The 13,301-nt window shown below is 30.2% G+C and overlaps 1 protein-coding gene across 5 annotated transcripts; it reads left to right on the top strand.

Annotated features, from left to right (window-relative positions):
• The first annotated feature begins 7,681 nt into the window (after positions 1 to 7,681).
• Positions 7,682 to 13,138, top strand: LOC111275248 (phosphatidate cytidylyltransferase 2-like). 5 transcript variants are annotated; one of them, XM_022860449.2, is made up of 12 exons: positions 7,682 to 7,825; positions 9,023 to 9,218; positions 9,377 to 9,630; positions 9,759 to 9,910; positions 10,173 to 10,314; positions 10,523 to 10,679; positions 11,191 to 11,238; positions 11,330 to 11,416; positions 11,934 to 12,062; positions 12,167 to 12,223; positions 12,624 to 12,707; positions 12,812 to 13,138. In XM_022860449.2, the coding sequence occupies exons 2-12, from the start codon at positions 9,144 to 9,146 to the stop codon at positions 12,896 to 12,898; spliced, it is 1,272 nt and encodes a 423-aa protein (XP_022716184.2). In that variant the 5' UTR covers positions 7,682 to 7,825; positions 9,023 to 9,143; the 3' UTR covers positions 12,899 to 13,138. The 5 variants fall into 5 exon arrangements, with proteins under 5 accessions (XP_022716184.2, XP_089611411.1, XP_022716185.2 ...); XM_089755285.1 differs by having other exon boundaries at positions 7,693 to 7,821; XM_022860450.2 differs by lacking the exon at positions 7,682 to 7,825 and adding an exon at positions 7,837 to 7,927.
• Positions 13,139 to 13,301: the final 163 nt, after the last annotated feature.

Raw genomic sequence — 13,301 nt, 5'->3', positions numbered from 1 at the left:
TGTTGCCTTCTCCATAATTTTATTAGGTCTGAGATAGTTTTAGACTCTATAAAAGGTGATGTTACTGAAGGAAGTATTAGCCAACCAAATGAATCTAAACATCAAGATTTGATTACATATGTTGAGCCATCTGATTATTTGACTCAATTTAGAGATAATCTAACTAATGAGATGTTTACCCATTGGTTGCAATCCAGGGATAATAGAATTATAGAAATATTTTATATGTTATAGCTTTTGCTCAATGGTTTTCATTATATCTACCATATGGTTAAGTGTAGAATTTGTTTTATATCAATGTTGAATATATGTTTACATTATATTTTTTTTATTCTTGAGTGTCTAATGTATATTACAATTTAGAATACACACTTCTTTGTTTTCTTTTCATCTGTATTCGTTTATTTCATTCTTTTAATGGGCTTTTCATTTACTATATTCATATTGTTGCATAATGTCTAACCATGTGATTAGAAATTAAACATGTATTCATCCTGTGCCAATCCATCACAATTCATTCGAGGCTTACCCAAAATAAAAAAATAAAAGTTTGAGCGTAGATCTTTCATGAACTTAAGAAAAAGATTTCTATCTTGTTCGATGCCTACATTTTTTAGTTGAAAATCCTAGATAAATAGTAGATAATGGGACATTTCATGTCGGATATTTAGGTTATATTGAAAACATGTTAAAATAACTCATTCTTATTTCACAACTTGAAGCCACCCCTACATCGAATCGAGGGTTAGGCTGTTCAAGAAATAATATCATGCAATTTGTGAAATGAAAATTTTTAGTGGATGTGGGTGAAATGATCAAGAAAAATGTATCACAACTAAGAAAAAAGTTATTGATGAGTGGGTTTGGGTAAGTTTTTTAAGATTACATTATCGCTTACTTTACTTATTAACATTTTTTTCTATGGGTTTTATTTGATTCATTTTTGCTTGAACTTTTAGCAGGCACATCCACATGCTAAAGGGTTAAAAAACAAACCTTTCTCATTCTTTGATATTTTAAAGTGATTTTTGGATTTGATAGAACAACTAATTAAAGAGTCAAAACAATAACCGATGCGATTGAATCATTGAATGCTAATAAAGATGCTTACTTCTTTCTAGAGTTTGATATCCATATTGAAAAAAATGAAAAGAGAAGAAATGATGAAGAAAAAATTGGTTTTGCTGGTCCGAGCAATGTTAAGATAACATTGTTAGACAAGAAGAGCTCTAAGAACAAGGATAAACCAATCGCTAATTTGGTTGATCACATTGACAAAATTAGTGCATCATATAATAAGGCTGTGAATGTAATGAAGGATATTTCAACTTACTTCCAAACAGAAGTCAAGAATATGGATAGAAAAAAGTCATTTTTCAATGAAATAATGCAACTTGATGAATTTACGCCTGATGAAATCATTACTGCTAGTGAGTATATGTTAAAAGAAAATCACAAAATTGAGTTTTTTTTTTACTACACCAGTTGTATTTAGAAGTAATTATATTAGAAAATAATTAAACAAATGTAATGATTATCGCCCATCGTTTAACTGTTTTCCTCCTAGATATGTAAATCATACTACATTTTGTATACTATATTCATACAATAATTTGGTAAACATATTATTTAATAAAGGCAGGAAAGGGGTTTAGTTATAAATATGCAAATTATATGGCATCTTATACATTTATTTATTTATAATATATATTATACTTGTGTGAATAAAATAAATATTTGTATTACTATGAATTTATATTTGTATTTAGATAACAAAAATCACAATTGTTCAATTAACCACACAATTTGGATTTATGTATCATACACTTGTATTGATAGAAGAACATTTGATGGTTAACATTGTATGTGTCTTGATATAATATGAATGATATAAAACAAATATAAACCAATAAACCAATCAAAATTAACAAATATCAAATCATCCTGCCTTTACAAAAAAATTAGATCAATGTAATGCATATATTTACAATCAATCAACATTGTCCAACATCAAGGTTTAGCAAAATCTTATACATACTCAAACCATTCTTTACGAACATCATCCAGTTTGTCTTTTGTGAAGCTTCCCTTATTCTCCCACTATAAACAAATTTTAAAAAAGTCAATGTCATTCAACTTGCACAAAATTTATGTTTTTTTTTTTAAAGATATTACTATTATATGAAATTAATACTAACCTTAAATGGTGTGCTTATAAAATTATACAAAATAATCTCCCTCATAAAATGAAAGGCATAATATCCACATTCAATAACTTCTAGTTGATGAGATACTTGAAAAATAAATTTGAGTGAGTTGGTAAACATTTATCTAAACAAGCTCACATAAAAGAATATATTTTAAACTTATCAGTAATAACATGCAATTTATCTTTCTATTTTTATCAACTATAGCCATTCTCCTAAATTGAATAAAAAATAATAGTAAAAAAAATTTATTGTAATTATGAAAAAACACAATATAATCTAATTACCACTTGTTAATAACATATAATACCTTTTTATTAAATTGATAATATCGGGTTTAGGCATTGCCGTTGGTTGAATGGAATTAAAAAAGTATGGCATCCATGAATTAGTATCAATTACAATAAGCTGCCAATGACACCTACAAAATAATAGGCATGATAATCAAATAATAGGGGTAATATTATATGTCATAAATGATACAATTAGTACTACGAATAAAACTTAAGCAGAATTTAAGGCATAAAAAAATAATCGACTATTTTTTTATACATTGACCCACATTACAACCATGAATAATGATAGTCCTACTTTCATGACTAATCAAAGTTGGATTAACAACTCTAAAGTTACGGGTCATTTGTCTTGCCTTTATCTCTCTGTATAAGAGGCTGCATGATAACAATCAATAATACCATTTAGTAATACACCCTAATATAAAATAATTAATATTGACTTTAGATATTTAAATTAATTGATAAGCTAACCCCATATAGGCAACAATATCAAAAGCTGATATCTAATACAAGGTACAAAATGCCTCAATTTTTAGCCCTCAAATGTAAAACAAATGGATAATCAAATTATCCATACTCTTTTTCAACGGTAATAATGTTTTCTCTGAATAAATAATTAAGTACATAATTAGATAATGCATTAATGGCAGACTCTGTAGAAGTCATTGTCTAAGTTTGAACATCTTGTTACAATATATTATGAAATATAAGTATTAAAATCATTTCAAAAAATATAAAATACAAATAAATATTGAATAAATAAACAAAATGAAAATAATGATTATTACCGGAGTTTGGGTTTGCTACCAAACTTGATTTGTGAAAGCATTTCCCATTAGATGTTAATAACAAACTGCCTTCAAGGCATATTAGGCTGTAATGCTGCCAACATCACCTTCAAAGCTGCGAGTTATTACTATTGATCATTCAGGCATTACTCTTATTCATCAAGTCTTTGCTATTGTTATTGAATGATTACTTCATATTATGTATTTTTCATTAGAGGGGGTTTGGGTTGATTATTAAAGAACTATGATGACAACATAAATCTATCAAGCCCCTAAACTCGACCATGTCTTTCTTTAGATCCTAATGATAAAGACAATGGGTCTTTGTCATAATCAGTTGGTAATTTATCGGATTCATATATTGTAGCAAATTCATCCTGAAACATAAAAAGATGGTATGTAACAAACCATATATAATATATCGTCATGCATACAAGCACAAACATATCATACATGATAAATTTATGAATTATACTTACAATCTTTTTTTCATCCTTGTGTGTATGTATTTTTTTTCACACATTCCATATAGAAACTTCAGTTTCAAAGCTAGATGATTCTTGAAAAATTAAGGCAATATAAGAAACAAAATCTATGTTCACATGTTCATAAATATTTATATAAGAGTATAAAATAAGCATGTGGATACTTACAAGATCATACAGGGCATCTACATAACCCCTTCTTGATGTTCGATACGATATACTTGTTTGGCCAAATGTTCTTTTATTGTTCTTTAATTTTTTGAAAAAAAAAAAGAAATAAGGTAACTCACATATTAAGTTATCGAATATATTAAACAAAATATTATAAACAATTAACAAATTGGGTCTACATATCAAAAATTCATCTAATAAATGATCTCAAACAAACAACAATCACTTTTCATAATTGATAACATCTGCATATAACGATGGAGGGTTCATCAACAATTCAAAATTATCAACAAATGGTAAAATATATTGGGTTATCAATTTGCTTTTAAAGTCTCTATATGTTTTCCCAATAGATTACAACACAAGCTTTTTATATTTAGTTGAGATGTCAAACCGTTCCTAATAAATTTAAAATAATTAGTATCAATACCTTAATTCAATTCAAAATCCAAATTAACAAAAATTTAGATATTGTTGAATAAACATTCCATAACTGACTCTTATATACTATCTTTTTTATCATTAAGAACCATCTGTCAATTATGGTTGTAATAGAAATACTATACCGGACAATTGCTCCAATGTGGCTAGCCATTTTTTACACCTTCATCCAACACAGGTTGGCCATGTTGATTGATTTTGATTTGATTTTTCATCTCAGTCGCTTTAATTTGTTTATCACGTCCCCTTGAAATTTTTTTTTTTCATTATGAGTGTATCTTTTTTATGTTCAGAAAAAAGAGATATATGTTCAGACAATTCCATATTACCTGCAATTTTGATCAAAATTATACGGAATACATTAAACTATCTCTCTATATAACATATTAAAAACAACCAATATCCATTATAATATACATAACATATAACAGAACCAATAATATTATACGGGTACAAGCCATACTGTGTTTCATCATATCATAAGAGTTCTATGCAAAACAAATGAGTACAAATATAATAACTATTTTTCACAAAACCATTCAACAAACCACTATACTAAAATCAAATAACAAAAAAAAAAAACATGCATGCAATGAAGAGAGGTTATGCGATATAGGTGATAGTGGTAAATGCTCATAAAAATAAAAATATATTTAGTAAGAAAGAAAAAATGACATATATAAAAGAATATAAATAGTACAAAAAAGAAAAAATACACACATATCGGTAAAAACGAGGTGCGACAAAATGAGTGATTGACAGTCGATTACGATGAGAGAGATGAAGAAACCAAAATGCAAAGTAAATGTGTTTATGGGTTTAGGGAAATATACTCATTATAGCTTTCTATCGTTCAATTGTATTAGCCATTTGGTTTTTCAAGGTTCAAGAACAGGGAATGAATATTTTAAAATGATTAATTAAAGCATTTGTGAACACAAACACCTTAATTGATCAGTTTTAAAAATAATCTTTAGGTCAATTAAGGCGTTTGTGAACAGAAACGCCTTAATTGATCCAATTTATATATTATAAAAAATGATCATTTAAGGTATTTTTGTACACAAATGCCTTAATTGATCAGTTATAAGTAATTAAAAGGATCAACTAAGGCATTTATGTACAAAAATACCTTATATGATTGATCAATTAAGGCATTACAAAAATAAAATGATAATTTAAGGCATTTATGAACCGAAATGCCTTATTAATTGATCAATTATAAAAAAATAAAATGATCAATTAAGGTGTTTGTGTATAAAAATGCCTTAAATGATTGATAAGTTAAAACGTTATAAAAAAGGATCATTTAAGGCATTTTATACATAAACACTTTAATTGATCAGTTATTAAAAAAAAATAAAAGGATTAATTGTGGTGTTTGTGTACAAAAATACCTTAAATGATTGATCAATTAAAGTGTTATAAAAAAAAAAAGATCATTTAAGGTGTTTGTGTACAGAAACACCTTAAATGCTTTATTAATTAAGACAAACCAAACACCTTAAATGATTTATTATAAAATTTATAAAAAGATCAATTAAGGCATTTGTCTACACAAACGCCTTAATTAATCATTTTTAGAAATGTTTTATAATATATAAAATTTTTATATATTATAAAAAGATCAATTAAGGCATTTGTGTAACCAAACACTATTTTGCAAATTTTACAAAGGATCAATTAAGGCGTTTGGTACTTGAACGCCTTAATTGATCTTATTTTTAATTTATATATAAAAAAGGATCAATTAAGGCGTGCAAAGTGCCAAACGCCTTAATTAATCATTTTTCTAACATATTTCCCTATCAATTAAGGTGTTAATGTTTTGAAACTCCTTAATTAATGATATTTTATAAATAAAAACAACAATCAATTAAAATATTTGTTTTCTTTTGCTGTTAAAGAAATCATTTGTCGTTTTGGGTATTTATTATTAATAAAATAAAATGAAAGTTACCATTATATATGTAAAAAAAATTATGATAATTATACAAGAATTAATATATGTGAATTCACTCATTGTGAATTTTTTCTAACTAAATGAGTGAATCTAAATAACAGATACCTTAAAAATGAAAAAAAAATTTGAGTATTGCACTTTTTTGAGGATATCACTTTATTTTGAAATCCAAGATTCCATGAATTAAATGCACTCTTAATGTTATATACACCCCTACTTTCATATATACCCCAAATTCAAAACTTATTTCCTATTTTTATTAAATGTACCCCGCTTCTTACTTTGACTTTTTTTGTTCCTACCTTTTCTTTTATCTTCTCTCTTTACTCCCTAACATCTTGTTTCTCAAATATGAATATTTAAGAAGTTTTAAAACTTTTTAGAAATTGAAGCTTTAAAGATTTTCGAATATCTATTTTCGAGAAGTCTTTAGTTTTATTAAAAATGAATATCTGAGAAGAGTTGAGGCTTCTCAAATCTTTATATTTGAGAAGCTCAGAGTTATTGGTTTTCTGGGTAGGACAAATCCACCAATAGGGACATCTAATCTTTTCGCCACCAAGCACTGTTTGTTCAATAACATTTTTGTAATTTTGATAGATATACATATGAGAGAAATTGCTAAGTGTGAGGAGACGTTTGTGCAAATTAGCCGTTGCACCATGTGCAATGAAATGTGATTGCTCTATTGCGCATGGTCCAATAGCCACTTACACAAGTGCTTTTCACAATTAGCGATTTCTTTTCAAATACATGTTTGTTAGAATTGGATAAATGTTGCGAACATTATTTATCGGACAATGCTTGATCGAAAGATTAGAGATTTCTACTACCATATTTATACATCTCATATGTCGAAGTTGATTATATTTTTCAATGGCCTCAATATTAAAGATCTCGATTTTCTTGTTATCAAGAGCTTATAATTAACTATAATTAAAAATTTTTTTAATGTATTATTGAAACCAAATTTTTTAGACTTATATTGTTTTCTTTGAGATCTATTTTCAAGAAAGCAATACAAGTCTTGAAAATAGATTTTCGAGAGATGTGTTTTGTTCTCGATAATCTATTTTTGAAAATTATGATGTTTTTTCGAAAATAGATTTCTAAAAATATAATACAACATTTGAAAATTTATTTTTGAAAAAAACGAGATAGTTTTTAGGTATATATTAAAGGTATTTTTATTATTTTTTAAAAGGTTAAAATTGATATTTAATATGTAAATATTTTTGTAAGAGAATTTTGGTGGTGAATTTAAAAACCCTATCTAAAACAGAATTATTTTTATTTTTTACATTTTTATTCACCCTATTTGTTTTTCATATTTCAGAAAATTAGCAACGAAAAAAAAAGGCCCCTTTTGCTCTGCGTGGCCTCCTCACCCTTCTATTATTCTTTTTCTGTGTGTCACTCTTTCGGTTGCTCTCATGCGGGTTCGAGTTTTCCTGCAAGTAAAAGCTAAACGCAGGTTTTCAACTCTCTAATACTTTTACATCTTCTGCTGTAAGTTTTTCTCTTGTTTTTGCGTCGATCTTTTAGGTTCAAGAAAATGAGTTTCTTTCTGCTTCAGGTTTGATTTTGAGTGGTTATTTTCATTCTTTATCATGCTAAATTTAAGTGTAGTTGGTTTCTTTTTTCTGGGTTTTTGTTATTTGATTCAGTTTCTACATATTTTTGTAATTAATTAGCGTAGAAGTTTGAGTAGAGTACTATTTTCTAAAGCTTGCTGGTGGAAATTGGAATTGGAAATTTTAAATCTTGGTCATGGAAAGCTTTGTGGGAGTGGTATATAGTCTATAATTGGTCAATTTTCTTGGTTTAGGTATCGTTTTCATTTTTGAATCCATGAAACGCTTGTTTCGACCCAATCAAAATTTGTCATTCAATAGAAAAAAGGTTCACCTCATGGTTTGTGCTTAATTTTTATATGGAGCAGTTTAAGGTTTGAATATTGCCTAGCTTAAAGAAGGAATAAAGATGTGGTCTTGTCAATTATATTTACTGTGCACTTTCTGTGATGCTTTCATCTTGTTGGAATATCACTATTTGTCTAAAACTTGAGTTAAGCATCTGATTCCAAAACCCATCTTTGTCTTTCAGTTTCCATTAAAAAAACCTCTTTAGTGTTTTTTATTCTTCTTCTGCCCTTTTCTGGCCCAAACCGAGGGGGTGGGGGGATGGGGAGTTGCCAATAAGGTAGCTCCTGTCAATTGGAATGTGTCAGGTTGTAATAAAAAGGCTGGAGATTTGGATTGAATGAAAGAATATATAAAGAAATATGATGTGCAGGATTTGAGTCTGGATAGAATTTTCATATCTTTTTGAGGTTGCTTATTTTGAATAAGTGGGAGCTTTGGTATGTATGTTTGTTTGCTGTAATGATTGGGCATTGTGAATGTAAGGCTTTATATTTCATTCATTGGGTGTGTTTAGACTATGGGGAAGTATGTTTCAAAAAAAAGGTCGAAGTGCATGCATGCGTATTTAACAGATTTTTGTGTGCCTGCCTATGCCTTCTTGCTATGTGACATTTCTTCACACTAGCTGATTATAGCTTTTCTGCTGGAAATTTGCACTGTTATTTGCCTAGATTCCATATTTACAGTACACGAATTCATCTTCTATATATTGCTTGGCTTAATAGAATTGTTCATATTTCTTTCAGTGAGTCCCAGTTGTCATCTCTTTCAAAAGTGTGTATTTTGCTAGCTCACTCAGCAATCTTTTTGCTGCCCCGCAAATATATGTGTGTTTTCTTTTGACTATTGAAATTAAAGTAAAGAGCCATGCAAAAGGAGAATAATACAACTCTCTCGTCAGCTGCTAATTCTCGGATTCGGCACCGTAAACGACCATATGAGGTTGGTGACTCATTTGTTGATTTGTTCTGTTTTGTTTTGTTCCTTTTTCATGTTTATGGTCATGGTTTCCTGATGTTGTCACATTTGTAAAGGAGAATTCCCTTTGCAAGCAAGGCAATTTTTTGTCTTAACTTCTTAAAATTCAAATATGCTATCAGGTTATTCCAGAACCTAGCAAAACAATTGGTGGAAATTTGCTTGTTGATGACCAAAACAAATACAAATCTATGTGGATCCGGACATACTCTACAGTTTGGATGATTGGGGGTTTTGCATTAATAGTCTACATGGGTCATCTCTATGTTACAGCTATGGTGGTGGTTATCCAAATATTTATGGCAAAAGAGCTGTTCAATCTACTAAGGAGAGCACATGAAGATAGGCATCTTCCTGGATTTAGGCTATTAAATTGGTGAGAATACTACCTTTACCTTTATTATGGCAACCAAGATTTTTTGTACTGTAGATAGTAGTCTTGAATCTTACTAGAAACTTCTTTCATATCATAAGAATCCATTCATCTTTGTTTTGTGGGCACAGGTACTTCTTCTTCACTGCAATGTTATTTGTGTATGGTCGCCTTCTCAGTCAACCACTCGTCAATACCGTAACCTCAGATAAAATTTTGTATCAGTTTGTCAGCAGCCTTGTCAAGTATCATATGGCTATCTGTTACTTCTCGTACATTGCAGGTTGGTTAAGCGTATGAGTTTATGTTTTTCGACTGAAAGCATGGAGGAATAATTATTTTAAGCATTGATTAGTTGATATCTTAAATTTCAATTTTGACCAAAGTGGGACAAGATGTACTTTATTTCTAAGAATATCTATATTGTTTCCTTACATTCTAGATAGTTTTCTTTTTATATGGTGATTGCACCCTTGAATTTCCCTTTTATATAAAATAATACATATGACCATTAATATCTTTTTTTTTTTGGTTTTTGGGATCAGGTTTTATGTGGTTTATTCTTACATTGAAGAAGAAGATGTACAAGTATCAGTTTGGCCAGTACGCATGGACACATATGATTCTGATTGTGGTGTTCACACAGTCATCCTTTACTGTGGCCAATATCTTTGAAGGAATTTTTTGGTAACTTTTCTTCTTCCTACATGGGTGCACTTACATGCAGATGTGCACATCCATATGTACACGTTCAAAAAGAAAAAAAAGGGCCTATGTTTTGTAACTTTTAATCAACTGAATGTTGTTGGTACTTTAAATGTTCTCTCTTTCTCTCTCTCTCTCTCTCCTTATTCTTTTTCTTCTTACTTAACCCAAAGAAGTACTTTTTTCTCAGGTTTCTTCTTCCAGCATCGCTTATTGTTATCAATGACATTTTTGCTTATATCTTTGGTTTCTTCTTTGGAAGAACCCCATTAATCAAATTATCTCCGAAGAAAACATGGGAGGGATTTATTGGAGCGTCTGTTACAACTATCATCTCTGCATTTGTGGTGAGCATAGTTTTTTTTTTTTCTTTTTTTATTTTATTTTGGAGTTGACTCCATCTTGTTTGTAGTTAGGGTTTCATTTTTCTTCTACTAGTTTTACATCACTAGATAGGAAATTCACTAGTTACTCATGTCAAATATAATGCTAAAATCCAGGTGACAATATAAATATTCATTTTGAGGTATGCAGTGACTAGCATCCTTCCCAATGGTCATTTGTGAAGGATTAATTAAACATCTTGTTCTCTTAGGCATGAATGTGAAAGTTCATCCTAAACCTGTAATCCAAAGATCAAATGCTAATGCCTTGACCCTCGATTAATGGTGCTGAATAACAAGTATAATTTAAACACTCATTTTTTTTTTTTTTGCATTTTTTCATTGTGCTCCTAGAACGGCAATATGTGAACCTTTAATGGAACTGGGAAAGTTATGTTACTTGTTTTTCCTTTTATGTATAGATTTTCATCCTAGTGTGTGTTCAGTAACATGGAGTGAGTTTTTGCATATGCAGCTTGCAAATATCTTGGGTCGTTTCCAGTGGCTAACCTGTCCAAGGAAGGTAATTATTGTATTCAACCTATTCTTCGATCCTTCATGAAGCATGCCAGTTTCTTTTTCAGAAACTTAGGGTGTGAGGGTAATGATTGCAGGATTTATCAACTGGTTGGCTTCAATGTGACCCAGGTCCATTGTTTAAGGCAGAGTATTATACTTTACCAGGATGGGTTTCTCAATGGGTAAGTTTACATTTAATTGTATCTGAATTATTGCCATAATTATTCTTTCAGTTGGTACGATTTGGTTTTCTTGAAAAGAAAGGATTTTACTTTTTAACTTTCCCATAAAAGTTTGTCATTATGAACTTCTAGTCTAATGGTTCTGAACTCCCTGGTTAAATGGGAAAGACCAGATGTTTGAATTAGGACAGACAGTCAACAGAAAACTCATTGTATAATTTGGATTTTTTTTCTTGCAAAAAAAATTAACCATCTCCGCAGAGTAGATGCTATATTTCTGTTCCTACTAGCTACACATAATAAGCATTTTGAAATTCTTTAGTGTCTTCATCATTGTCAATTAGTTGAATGATTATCACCTCAAATTAAAGTGCTTGGGTCTCTGTAAGTCCTGTGGTAAAATTCCAAGGTCGGGAACTTTAATAGGGATAGGTTTAAAAGTTAGTTGTGTCATTAAAAGGTTGGACATGCTAATTTGTCAATTACAATGCTCCATCACTTGTTATTCTTTTTGCAGTTTCCTCGGAAGGAGATCTCTATTTTGCCAGTTCAATGGCATGCTCTATGCCTTGGTTTGTTTGCATCAATTATAGCACCTTTTGGGGGTTTTTTTGCAAGTGGTTTTAAAAGAGCTTTTAAAATCAAGGTATGAACTCCTCTCCTATTCTAGTTTTAGATTTTTGCGTAGCCTTACCTGAGATACTGACTCAGGTATATTCTCTTAACTCCCACTTTTGATATTGGCCACAGGACTTTGGTGATAGTATTCCTGGGCATGGTGGAATTACAGATAGAATGGATTGCCAGGTGAGAAAATCGAGACCTTCTATCTTAGTTCAACATTCCAACTAAATGTCCTGGCAGTATATTTGAGTTAAAGATATTGATATTTTAGCTCTTACAAACCAAAAAGACAAAAAGGTGAGGAAAAAGAAGTGGAAGGATGGATAACGAACTTGTTTATTAATTTATAGCCTTATGAGGTTCGTTAAGTGGTAAAAGTCCTGAATGGATCAACATTTAGGCTTTGCTTGGAGAGAGGATGGAAAACTTATTCATCTAACGGATAAGCTACAAAATAGAAAGTGATTATAAATTTTAATCATAGGATTAACAAATTTTCTGTTCTTTCTACCAAACAAAGCCTTAACGACAATGTTGCTTCAATGCGTCAATGCGGCTCTGACTTATTGGGTTATTTATGTAGATGGTGATGGCGGTATTTGCATATATCTATCAGCAGTCATTTGTTGTGCGTGAAGGCATCTCAGTTGAAATGATATTGGAGCAGGTATATAGTTAGTGTCACGCTTAGCTGTTCTTGGATCTTAACTTGGGTCCATGACTATAAATGGTTACCATACTTTATATATACGATTGTTTCTTGCCATGCAGATATTGACGAACCTTACTTTTGAGGAGCAACAAACTCTTCTCATGAAGCTGGAGCAGATCTTGCAGGAAAGACTTGGACATTCTTAAATATGTGGCTTAATTCTGTGCAAGCCACCGACTCGTCCCCTTTACACGGCATGTGTCATACATGGTGTAACAGCAAAAGAGAAAAGGAAAATGCTTTGTATATGGTGTTGTTGTATTGTTGTTTTCCTTTCAAATATTTTTAGGCAGAGGTATTCTTTATGTGCTTTCTCTGTATAGTGCATGAATGTTAAGCCAATCAATTATCAATTAATACACACAAACCGTGGATGGTATTTATTCTGGTGCTTCTCAGTTCTCTCTTATCTTTGCAATTTCCTTTTCCGGTTTTGTGTGCTGCAAAGAACGAAGCTGAAAAGAGTGGTGCTTGACCCTCCTTTGGGATTTTCGTTCTACGACTTCGGCATGGCCTGAGTAGTCTCTAGTTCAATCTGTGTCAATTTGA

Source organism: Durio zibethinus, chromosome 26 (genome assembly GCF_047325235.1).
Source record: "Durio zibethinus cultivar Kanyao isolate XHJ-2024 chromosome 26, ASM4732523v1, whole genome shotgun sequence".
Classification (NCBI taxonomy): Eukaryota; Viridiplantae; Streptophyta; class Magnoliopsida; order Malvales; family Malvaceae; genus Durio; species Durio zibethinus.
This window is presented reverse-complemented; position numbering and strand designations above follow the sequence as displayed.